At 44.0% G+C, this 11,071-nt stretch overlaps 2 protein-coding genes, 1 non-coding gene and 1 pseudogene across 3 annotated transcripts; 1 reads left to right on the forward strand and 3 right to left on the reverse strand.

Annotated features, from left to right (window-relative positions):
- The first annotated feature begins 2,604 nt into the window (after positions 1-2,604).
- On the forward strand, positions 2,605-3,891 carry LOC135593011 (FCS-Like Zinc finger 6-like). The gene is made up of 2 exons (XM_065082801.1): positions 2,605-3,134; positions 3,501-3,891. The coding sequence occupies exons 1-2, from the start codon at positions 2,767-2,769 to the stop codon at positions 3,655-3,657; spliced, it is 525 nt and encodes a 174-aa protein (XP_064938873.1). The 5' UTR covers positions 2,605-2,766; the 3' UTR covers positions 3,658-3,891.
- Positions 3,892-6,437: 2,546 nt separating this feature from the next.
- TRNAY-GUA (transfer RNA tyrosine (anticodon GUA)) lies at positions 6,438-6,529 on the reverse strand. Its single transcript is given in 2 exon segments — positions 6,438-6,473; positions 6,493-6,529. It is a non-coding gene; the product is annotated as a tRNA-Tyr (tRNA).
- Positions 6,530-6,703: 174 nt separating this feature from the next.
- LOC103998116 (sulfate transporter 1.2-like) lies at positions 6,704-9,458 on the reverse strand (annotated as a pseudogene).
- A 43-nt stretch (positions 9,459-9,501) lies between these two features.
- On the reverse strand, positions 9,502-10,998 carry LOC135594519 (agamous-like MADS-box protein AGL104). The gene is made up of 9 exons (XM_065084889.1): positions 10,814-10,998; positions 10,688-10,741; positions 10,596-10,614; positions 10,445-10,503; positions 10,308-10,335; positions 10,137-10,198; positions 9,945-10,044; positions 9,806-9,862; positions 9,502-9,696 (listed from the first exon to the last, which is right to left on the reverse strand). Exons 1-9 carry the CDS (start codon positions 10,996-10,998, stop codon positions 9,502-9,504), a joined length of 759 nt encoding a protein of 252 aa, XP_064940961.1.
- Positions 10,999-11,071: the final 73 nt, after the last annotated feature.

Raw genomic sequence — 11,071 nt, forward strand, 5'->3', positions numbered from 1 at the left:
GAGAATCTATCCAAAAACAAATAATTGTTTACGAGCCCACGTTTTCATACATTTAGTGTGACATGATACAATGTAATACGATAGATACAAAAAACCGCCTCCCGTGTGATGTGTCACCACCACTTGTTCTCTTCTAACCTTTTTCCACGAGATCCACTTACGAACCCATTGGATTCGTGGAGGCTTATGAGAGATGGGAGACCACCACAACATGATAACCATGGACGATGATTTCCTCCCTTAGACCACACATCGGTCACGGTTTTCCCCAATTCAGTGAACAGTATCAGACATTCTTGTGGTTGATGTATAACGTGCACTTGAAAATTGGTATAAGATTCAAGTGGAAATAAAGACATATGTTTAATGTTTTCGAATGATATTAATATCAATTGGAACGTCAATGTCACTATGCTAAATATAGGTCTTGAGTTTTACAGGTATACATATATCGAATAATAATTTATACAAATGAAATAGACAAATCATGAACCCTGTCGGGGCCCGAACGGGTGAGTCACACCCAAGAAGTGATGGGCCTTGTCCCGTCGCTCTCGTCCGACTCAGCCAGGGTCCCGCAGCAATGATTCGTGGGACGGCAAGGGACCCACGGACTTGACGTTACGTAGAAAGGCTGACCGCCGGATGCTCATCGGACGGCTTGGTGGCGATTACTCGATTTCTCGTCGATTGAAACAGGTGACCAATTATTGGACTAAAATAACACCGATAAATTAAAATAATTTTGAGAACATTTTAATACAGAGACTTACGTACATGTATCAGTTGATGAGTTAAGATTTTATTTTAACCCTTTTTAAGTTTTTATGATTTTCTCATGTATAAAATAATTTATATATTTTAAAAAATATAGTATATAAGTTATTATCATGAATTAATACACATCAGAGTATGATTACGTAGTATACCGACTCATAATAAATCATTAATATGATGATACGTGTAATTTAGGATTAAGATCTAATTTAGCCATATTAGGTTTGGACATGACTTCTTAAATTCTTATAGTTTACTCGTGTCTAAAATAATTCATGCATTTTAAAAAACGTAGTATATAAGCTCATTCCGTCAATTTTGAGTTAACAGACAATAGAGTCTGCTTACATAGCTTGTTGTTCTATAATAAACTATAAATATAATGATATATATAATTTAATTATTTTTTTTAAATTGAGAACTCCATTAATGGTGGGAGGAGGCATCATCGTGAAAACGACCAGCGACAGCAGCACCGAGCCACTATTGTCTAGCAGGGCATCATACGCACGTAGTCTCTCATATGCTGACAACGAGCTCAGGAGCTTCTAGTCCTACATTAGGTGAATACGCGTCGACCAGTCCGACGCTAGGAACGTAGAGGTCTCTTAGTCCCTTTTCCTCCTCCTAAGCATATTCGTCCCCACCGCCTTCCAATTCGTTCTCTTATGCACCCTCACATATCATGCTTATGATGTAGTGGTCCAGCTCTCCCTTAGCTCACTGGAGTTGGATCTATTGAATGTCACTCGCTAACTCTACGATGCATGCCACCAAGTTGTCCTCCACAATGCTACCCGCCACCACGAACGATACTCGCTTTGGTCCCAATGAGTACCACTATACCTTATAAACCACCTCTCCCACGAAGCACTACATCACGAAATTGGAGAACAAGCAGAAAAAGCGATTAAGGTAGTTCATGTAGCCCTCCCACACTTGCTTGCTCTCATCGACTAGCTTGTCGATGAAGAGGAAGCGACGGAGGCCGTAGTGACGAACAAAGGCAGAGAGGTAGAGATACGAGAGGTTGGAGGTGAAGGTGAAGAAGAGTTAGACCACAACATCATAGGTGCGACGAGTGGGGGCCCAGGCGAGGATGAAACTGGAGGCAGTGGGGACGAAGATGCTTAAAAGGAGGAAGAGGGACCAAAAGACCACTATGTGCCTAGCGTTGAACTAGTCGATGTACATCCATCTAAGATAGGACCGGAAGCTCATGAACTCGTTGTCAATACGAGAGAGGCTATGTGCATATGATGCCCTGCTAGGTAACAACGGTTTGGTGTTACTGCTAGTGGTCTCTTATCATTAATGAAGGTCTCAATTTTTTTAAACGTAAATTATATATATCATTATATTAATAACTTATTATAAGTCAATATGTTATGTAAGCATACTTCAACGTAGGTTAACTTAGACTTACTGAGAGAGACTTATATATTATGTTTTTAAAAATATAAGGATTATTTTAGACATAAATAAATCATAAAGACTTAAAAAATTTATGACTAAAACTATAAGGATTAAAATAAAATTTTAATTATAAAATTATATATATCATTATATTAATAGTTTATTACGAATCAGCATAACATGGACTATAATATTTGAAAGAACTTATATATTATATTTTTAAAATATAAATATTATTTTATATATGAGTAAAAAGGACTTAAAAATCTATGTCCAAAGCACAAAAATAAAGAGCTAATTCAGCTGTATTAATGAACATAAATAAATAAAGAAAATAAATTGCATGATTGGAACCGACGGTCCATATCTGTCTTCGACTCTTTTATCTTCTCCTCTCCTCTTCCTTCCCAAACACCCTATCGTCTCTCTCTGTTCTCTCCTCGGTCTCCTCTTCTCCTTCTCTTCGCTGACGGCACCCTATTCCCGCCACATACATCTCCTCCTCATCCTCCTCTTCTGCTTCGCCGGGGGGAGAGAGACACAGAGAGGAACTGAGGAGGAGGAGCAAGCGAGATGGTGCTGAGGAAGCGGCCGCGGCCTCCGATGAGGCGGACCACCAGCATGGCCGAGTTCGCCCCCAACGTTGTCCTCCCAAACGATAAGGCCTCGCAGCCCTCGTCCGACCTTAGGAAGGCCAGCGACGTTCTCCACCACCAGAGGGAGCCGCAGGGGGCGGCGGAGTTGCCCGCGCAGAGGAGGGACGCCGGCCCTGCGGATTGGCTGGAGGCGAGGTATCAGTGGGTCCTGGATCCGTCGCCGTGTGGCGGCCGGAGCCGGAGGAACTCCGGAGACTTTGCGGTGGTGGAGACGGCGCCCTTCCTCAGGGCCTGCGGCCTCTGCAAGCGCCGCCTTGGGCCCGGCCGGGACACGTTCATGTACAGGTGCCACTCCGGCTTCATCGATTTCCACATGCAAAGTCTCATCTTTTGTTGATTCTTAGATTTTCTCCTCAAAAATTCGATTTTTTTTGTTACTGTTCGTTGATGTTTCTCGGTGAGCAGTTCTATTGCTGTGGATCGTGCTTATCATCTTAGAGATTCGATCTTTTTCTTTCTCTTTATTGATTCTGATGCGGCTGATCATGATGTCCAAGTGCATGCATATCCTCTGATCCAATCAAAGCCTTTCTCTTCTTCCATGAGAGAGATACAGAGTTTTCTGTACACTCCGATCCCGTTATGATATAAACAGCATTTTTTGCATCGTTCGATGTATTCTTACAAGTTATATGACTGGATTTTTCGCAGGGGAGATATTGCATTCTGCAGCCACGAGTGCAGACAGCAGCAGATGAAACAGGATGAACGCAAGGAGAAGTGCTCTCTGACTTCCATCAAGGACGCTGCTACTGCAACCAATGGCTCCGAACAAGCTGGTAAGGGCGAGACGGTCGCTGCTGCATGAGCTCTGCCGTTCCTCAAAGCCTCTCCATCATGTAAATGCCACAAGGCAAAGCTCATGATAGATGTAGTTGGGCTTTAATGGTTTCCTACCTCAATGCAGCAGCAGCTGCTGCTGCTGCTACTGCTACTGCTACTGCAAGGAAATGTAATGTAAAAGCATGTTGCTAATTTGATTCCCAACATCGTCTCTCTGGTTCTTATGAGAAGCAATGAAGGTCTTTATATCTTCTGGTTCTCTCTCTCTCTCTCTCTCTCTCTCTTGGTGTTCAGATTCAGTGAAACTGGGAGCAGACCATGTGTTCTACTTGCAGGATCTGCAGTGCCATGCATCAAACTTCACTGGATCGTACAGCTGCAGGCACTTTCCGGAGCTCAACGCAGGCACAGAGAACTCATGCAGCTGAGTAAATGAATCATCACCATGAAACTCGACTGCCATCATGAGATCACTATGACATGCCGTAGCTCTTATCCGCGAAAATTTTGCTGCAGAAAACCATTTTGACGAAGAAATGGAGAGAGAGAGAGAGAGGGGTTCTCTCATCCTGTGTCAGCTTGCGTGGAGCGGGTCCCATCCTGGTGTCCTTTGGGGCCCACGGCCCCCAACTTTAGCGCCGCCCACTGACGCCACTGGCTCAGCATCGTTCACGTGGCCACCTCTCTCTCTCTCTCTCTCTCATATTTGCCGAGTGAAGTAGAGAACACAGACAAAACTTTGTTTACATCAATATCGTCCTCGTCCTTGTCAGCCGTGACGTCGCTGAGCACCGAGGGGCAAAAAAGATGTGCTGCTTACTTCAACCCTAAGCTCGCTTTTCCAAAGAGATTTACACTCGGCACTCACTGCAATCATCTTTTTGAAGCTCCAGTTGTATCGGATAGTGCGACGATAAGCTGCAATCGCCAAAAGCCACCAACTCATTTCATATCTATCTCATCTTTGTTACCTATTGATAATTATGTTCATGGTGAGAGCACCGAGTGAACGAGTTCCTTGTTATGGTGCTGTTGTTCCAAAGTGAAGTAACATCTAGCTAAGCAAAGATGCAGATTCGAGCTACGAAAATATAATTAAGATGACAACCGGCTCAAACAAGAAACTCGATGGAGTTCACAGAACAATGGGGTGCTTCCAGGAATGCAAAGTAGCCTTCTCTTCTTGTCTACTGACCTACACTGAAAACATACTCTGCACTTAAATAAGTGGGACAGGTTTAAGCTACATGACCTAAGATATTGTGGAATCCGAGAAATATTGAGTGTAAGATATCCAATAGCTTTCACAGAGAAAGTTGCCCTGGATCAGGAAGCCATGCCGTTCCTCTTACTAACTTAATCTTCATTAGACTTCTTAGTTAAGCTTGTCCACTAGTTAAAAACTATAGCTTTGTGGTTGGCTTACATGACTAAGACTTCTTTCTTGGGGTGATAATGTATAGTTTTGCTGCAACTCTCACTTCAAAGTCAAGGAAGATAAGTTCTTACTACCACTAGTAAAGAGATGAAGACCATGATGAGTTCCTTGCTCATAGATTGTACTGAGCATTTCAAGGTCTGCAATATAAATCTTGCTCTAATGAAGCTTTTAAAGGGCAGCAACAAACCCTTGCCGAGTAGCAGGAGAAATGTAGATGTCACATTAAGGTAATCTCAGAGAGACAAACTGTACTTGTGTGGTCCATCAGCTAATCAGGGTGGGTGCCCAAATAGCATCAGCTGTGTGTTCTTACTGTGGTCCGGATAGAGGAGATAGTGAGAGGAAATAGACTGATGACCAACCAAAACAAACCGGAGAAAAGAGGCTGCAGGATTGATGCATGACACTGCCATGCCACTAAATCTCATGTGGTGGCAGGCTTCCATGGTCGACAGTGCAAGTCAGTTTGTGGAGATTGGTAAGCTGAGAAGTCTCAACTGATCAATCTACATGGTTGATGCAACTCAAAGCCACAGCTTCCTTTTCTTACCTTGTACTGCTAAACTCCTGGTGGCAAGCTCCGGGAGTTGTGAGCTGCGCAAAGCCAGAGGTCCTCAGCGAAGAGCAGACATGATGCACTGTCCCAGAGCAACATGTTGTTTGTTAATGGTTGATGCAGATGGTGCCCGGTGGTGATGGTGATTCCCACATGCTTACTAAAACAATCTTAGTAGTTGACACATAGAGATCCCACTGGGGTGATAAAAGACTGATCTATGTCTCAAGATTGCAACAACAGTGGATTTCAAGCTCAGCTAGAAAGATAATAAATATCATAAGCTGTTATGGGTCTCTTGATGGTGTAATCTCCCTGTAACCTTCCATTATACAAACACACTTGCATTAAATTACTTCATATTCTACTAAGCTGATGAATATCCATGCAAAATTAATGCAATCATTTTAGAGACTCAATGTGATAGAAAGGGTACTTGATGCAAAAGGTGCATACATTTGCCAGCTTGATTCACATCTATTAGGGTGCAATTAGGCACATTAAATAAGAAGATTAGCACATGATGGCATGGGGTTTGCAGGTAAGCAAAGTACAAGTGATCTGAAAAAGAAGACATCTTTTGAAGGGTGGTTGACTTAGGAGACAAAAGTTGACTAACATATAATTTTTAGTGTATGAGGTTTATATTTGGATCAGCTGAGTGCTACATGTGAAAACCTAAAATATCTTAAAATTATATTAATTCCAAAAAGTCACAAAAAGAAAAGGAAAACTTATATTTATTTATCATTCATGTAAAATAATAATTCTTTATTAATCTTAAGTAAAATGAAATTAGGGAAAAAAATCCGACCTGCCGGATTCGAACCAGCGACCTAAGGATTTCACTGTGCGAATGCCCACTACAGTCCTCCGCTCTACCAACTGAGATAAGGTCGGTATGTATAATGACTGTGGCAAAGCTTTCTTATATTAATGTTTCAGCCTTCTGTATATCGACAATTACTTGTAATCGACTCTTAACTATATCGACATCCCTCTTCATCTCTTATGACCTCAGCTGCAGCACAGGAAAGCTAATACAATACCTTTCTCTTTCCTTCAGTCATCCTACTACACCTCGTGGGAGTGGCTCGTCACTGCATCAGCGACGGTGAAGAAGATCCTGTCATGGCCTGTCAGCTCAGTGAACTGAGACGCCTCCAGCTTTTCAATCGCCACCGGACCGGGGTTGGCAAGAATAAGCTGCGTGACTGTCAACCTGTGAATCTCCAGATTTGTTTGATCTCGCATCTGATTCTTATAAATGGTTGTGTTGTTGCTGAAGCGAAGAAAATTCTTCTCTTCTGCAGACCTTTGTGCATGTCTTCCGGGGCATGGATGCCACCGGTGTCGATGTTGATGATAGCTGAAAGAGTGAAAGATGTTACTGGTTCTTCTGCACCAGATGAAACAATCACTATGAACTGAGGATTCAATCGCGGTCCTATCGACGATCAACAGATCGATACGGGGTTGTCCCTTAGCTTCCTCTTTCTCTTCTTCATCAGCGAACCATCTCAGTATTCTGCCGATGCAATGTCATACTGTTAGCATGCCATCAGCTTGAATTCTCTTTTGGTCATACTCGTAGTTAGGAGATACCTCTTCCTGACATAGTTGGAGTTCGAGAAGTAGATAGCAGAGTCAACTCTGACAATGAGGATTCCTGGAACTATTGTTGCCTCTGGGTTTTGCTCAATGTTCCTGTACAATGTAGTACCTGGAAGATTTCCTACCAGTGCTCTCCTGGGTCTCGTAGCTTGGTGGAGGATCTTAGCAAAGGATATGCAGACCTAAGAATCATTGAGAAAGATCATTAGGATCCAAAGAGAAGTTGAATGCATAAGCATCAGCTTTTTGTCTTAAAGCAATCAAGAGGCCAATTTCAACAGATACAAACATTACACCAAGGAGGGCTCCATTCAGGCAACAAAATCTAGCTTATCAATCTTCCAGATCAGAAGTGCTGCTTGGTAGTCAACAAGACCAATGACAGCAGAGATGATGATGGAGGCAAGGATTGCACTTGGAGCGTATTTGACGACGGGTGTGATGAGTAGCAAGGTCAGGAACACCATTGCCGACATGACCATGTTTGGCAGCCAGCCATGTAATCGACAGCTGATCTTGAGAATGAACCTGAAGAAAGAAGACACAGAGAAGTAAGAAAATTATAGAGCTCAAAGCTCAACATCTACTTAGAAGAGGATTGCCTTTCTTACCTATTGCAACATAGCATGAGGTCATTGAGCAAACAACATTCATGGATCCAAGTGCCACCATTTCCTTGTTTCCATCCGACCGGTAGTCCTTCAAAGCAGCAAAGTTCTTCCTATGGCCGCAGCTTCCTGGTGAATTGTTACTTCAGTTTCTTGTAAGGAAACTGAATGATGCAACCGCAGGAGGAGTAAGTGTTTGTATGTTGTTACCGGAAGCGCGATCATGCCGCAGATAATTCCGATTCTGAAACCTTTCTCAGCATTCGGACCTGCGAAATATATTCGACTTAAGGATGATGGATTGATGCCCTTTTTGATGTGATTCACCTTTCATACATCAAACACCCAAGAATTTAGTCTCTCTGAACTTATGATGCAGTGGGAGTGCATGCATTTGGATAGAGCCAACCACTTACAATTTGTACACCTTGGTTTCCTGCATGAGTAATGTAGACCAAGAAGGTGGCCAGGATGACATAGATCAGTGGGGCAATGGCAGGCACCCAGAACAAGCTCTTCTTCTTCTTCCCCTGATTGGGATCTCACTATGTACTTATCAGGGAGGAGGAATACCAGGAAAGCTGTTCCAATGAGAATTGTCTGCCAGTTCCACTGCATTCGATTTGAGTGGATATGTAGACAAGATAAGCTAACAAGAGAGCAATTAAATGGCAATGATTCATTCTGCTCGAGAAAACAATGAAGGCTGGCGTTGACATTGATGCATGATTGGTGGATACTTCCCAAGAGAGAGCATGTCGAAGACCCAACCCTTGTCTATTTCTTTAAGGTGAGAGAAGCTTTGACTAACTACTAGAGTTATTAATACGTATTGTGCTATAATATAAAGTGATCTTTGAAGTGACCTAATTCTTTGAAACAGTCTCTTTTAAGTTCTGAAGTCACATTATTTGTATGCTAAATACTGTTCATCTAACCGATGCAGAAGAATACAAACTGTGACGAACAATACATTTAATTGATACAGAAAGGTGAACAACTTCATTAGCCATGTCTGGCCATTACATGAAGTAGCCAAGATCATCAAATTATGGGATCCATCTTCTGCATCCTCCATGAACACCTCTCCTGGCCTCTGTACTTCAAGCACAGAGATTGTTTTGCTACAACGGGGTTCCTAAATAAATTCCTTGCTCACCTGCCCAATAGTGCTACGTGTGTTATAATGTGTCGATCTCGAGTCACCTCGACGTATGGGATTCGGTACGGACTTACGTGCACCGGAGCAGCATTGCCGTCGTACGTGTTGTTGGAGGCGCCGCCGTTGTCCATGGGTAGGTGCGAGCAGGCCGCCGTCGCCTCCACCTGCTCCTGCGGCACCAGCGTGGGCAGCTCCATCGGCGCCATGGGGTGCTGCGTACCACACCGTCAAACACACGGCCTGAGTTCCGCGCGGGCGGGACGAGTACGAGCGAGCCGACCGGCAAATTTCCTACCTGAATCAGAGGGTAGGGCGGCGACGGGATGAGGGCGGAGAGGAGCTCCGTGGAGGTGTACGCCTGGTGCCACGACACCTCGTGCTGGCCACTGACGTGGCATCCGGCGGTGCAGGGGTCCACCGGCAGGCCCATCCCCTGCGGGGCCATCGACTCGTAGATCCCGTGTTCCCTGCCACATCAACGCATCAATCTACGCCGTCGATTCTCGCGAGAGCTGATCATCGATCGTGATCGACGGGGTGCGGCATCTGTACCTGAGGTCCATCAAGGGATCAGAGCCGACGAAGATCTGGTGGCCGGAGTTGGTCGCCCCCTCTGGGACCCACTGCACCATCTCGCTCCCGTATGGGTCGGGCAGCCGCTCCTGGTGCGGTTGCAGGTACATCTGAAGAAGAAGAAGAAGAAGAAGGAGAAGAAGAAGAAGAAGAAGAAGAGAAGCGTGAGAAGGCATATCTACGGTTGCCAGTAATAATGTTTAGATAGCTTTCGATTACCTGCATGCTTGATGCTGAGGGATCGTAAGAAGACAGATGGTGACTCAGCAAATATTCCTGCAATCGAAACTAGAAGTGATCAAAGTTGAAGGGTTTCTATTGTACCACGCAAACAAATTAACGCTGCCTCTGGACTGACCTTTCTTGCCGTAACGCGCTGCAGGGCTTCCATGACGAACTTCTCGCATGACTCGAGATCACTCATGGACGTCAAGCTGAGAGGATCAGGTTCGAAAAATCTATCCGAGCAGACAAAAGAAAAGAAAATGTTTAGGATTTCGATAACAAAGAGGGTCCTCTGTCGCTGCCATAGTTTGGGGTTGTAGAGAACCTTAAGCGTTGTTCCGAAAGCTGTAGCTGTTGCTGATACCGACCGATCTCTTGTTGAAGCTCCTATAAATATGAGATGAAATCACGTGGAATGGAGAACGCTAGAGAGAGAGAGAGAGAGAGAGAGAGAGAGAGAGAGAGAGAGAGAGAGAGAGAATACAAGGTCGTTTACCTCCACGTTGGAGTTGACCACTGTAGGGCTGATTGAAAGCATCATTTGAGAGGGATCAAAGACATTAGAACTGGAAACAAGTGAAAGCAAACTAAAGATCTGACACGAGAATTCAATGGTTTGGAAGGGTTACACACTTGGCCAGGGCCGCCATGTCGTTCTCGCACTTGAGCTTCTTCAGCGCCCTGATCAAGAACTGCATGCATGGTAGGTTATCATTTACGTACATGCTAACTATTATGATTGAGAGAAGCTTGATAGTTCACGAAATATGGGAGATTTACTTACCTCTCGATTCTGGATCACCCTGCATATCAAAACAAACAAAGAATTACGATCATTATAATTCATGTAAATCATAATATCTCTTGAAACCTTACCCTCCCCTATCATTCTCTGGGAGATTCACATATCTAGCAAGAACATCCTCGATCCTGAATTCTCACAATAAATCAAATGATTAAGCCCAGTAAGATATAATCAATAAAGAGAGAAAATTTGTCGACCTTCTCCTTCCAGAGAAATGGCTGAGCCGTCCTGAGGGAGAGAACATGATGAGGGCGATGTCGATGTCGCAGAGGATGGAGAGCTCGTAGGCCTTCTTGATGAGGCCATTGCGACGCTTTGAGAAGGTCACTTGCCGATTGGTGTTGTTCTCTATCCTCTTTATCTGCAGCTTAACTCGTCCCATGATCCAAGATAAGCAAGCAGATACAGGACGATGCAAGGAGTCTCTAAAAAGAACAGTGGGAGGGACCAAGAGA

The sequence above is a fragment of the Musa acuminata genome, chromosome BXJ1-9, assembly GCF_036884655.1.
Source record: "Musa acuminata AAA Group cultivar baxijiao chromosome BXJ1-9, Cavendish_Baxijiao_AAA, whole genome shotgun sequence".
Taxonomy (NCBI): Eukaryota; Viridiplantae; Streptophyta; class Magnoliopsida; order Zingiberales; family Musaceae; genus Musa; species Musa acuminata.

Bases quoted from the DNA above. Each gene is read 5' to 3' on its own strand.
- LOC135593011 (XM_065082801.1), top strand. From the start codon at position 2,767: ATGGTGCTGAGGAAGCGGCCGCGGCCTCCGATGAGGCGGACCACCAGC. The intron at 3,135-3,500 runs GTGCCACTCCGG...GATTTTTCGCAG, and splicing joins CGGGACACGTTCATGTACAG to GGGAGATATTGCATTCTGCA.
- LOC135594519 (XM_065084889.1), bottom strand. From the start codon at position 10,998: ATGGGACGAGTTAAGCTGCAGATAAAGAGGATAGAGAACAACACCAAT. The intron at 10,336-10,444 runs GTGTGTAACCCT...GCTTTCAATCAG, and splicing joins GACATGGCGGCCCTGGCCAA to CCCTACAGTGGTCAACTCCA. The intron at 10,045-10,136 runs GTTCTCTACAAC...CTGCTCGGATAG, and splicing joins CTTTCGGAACAACGCTTAAG to ATTTTTCGAACCTGATCCTC.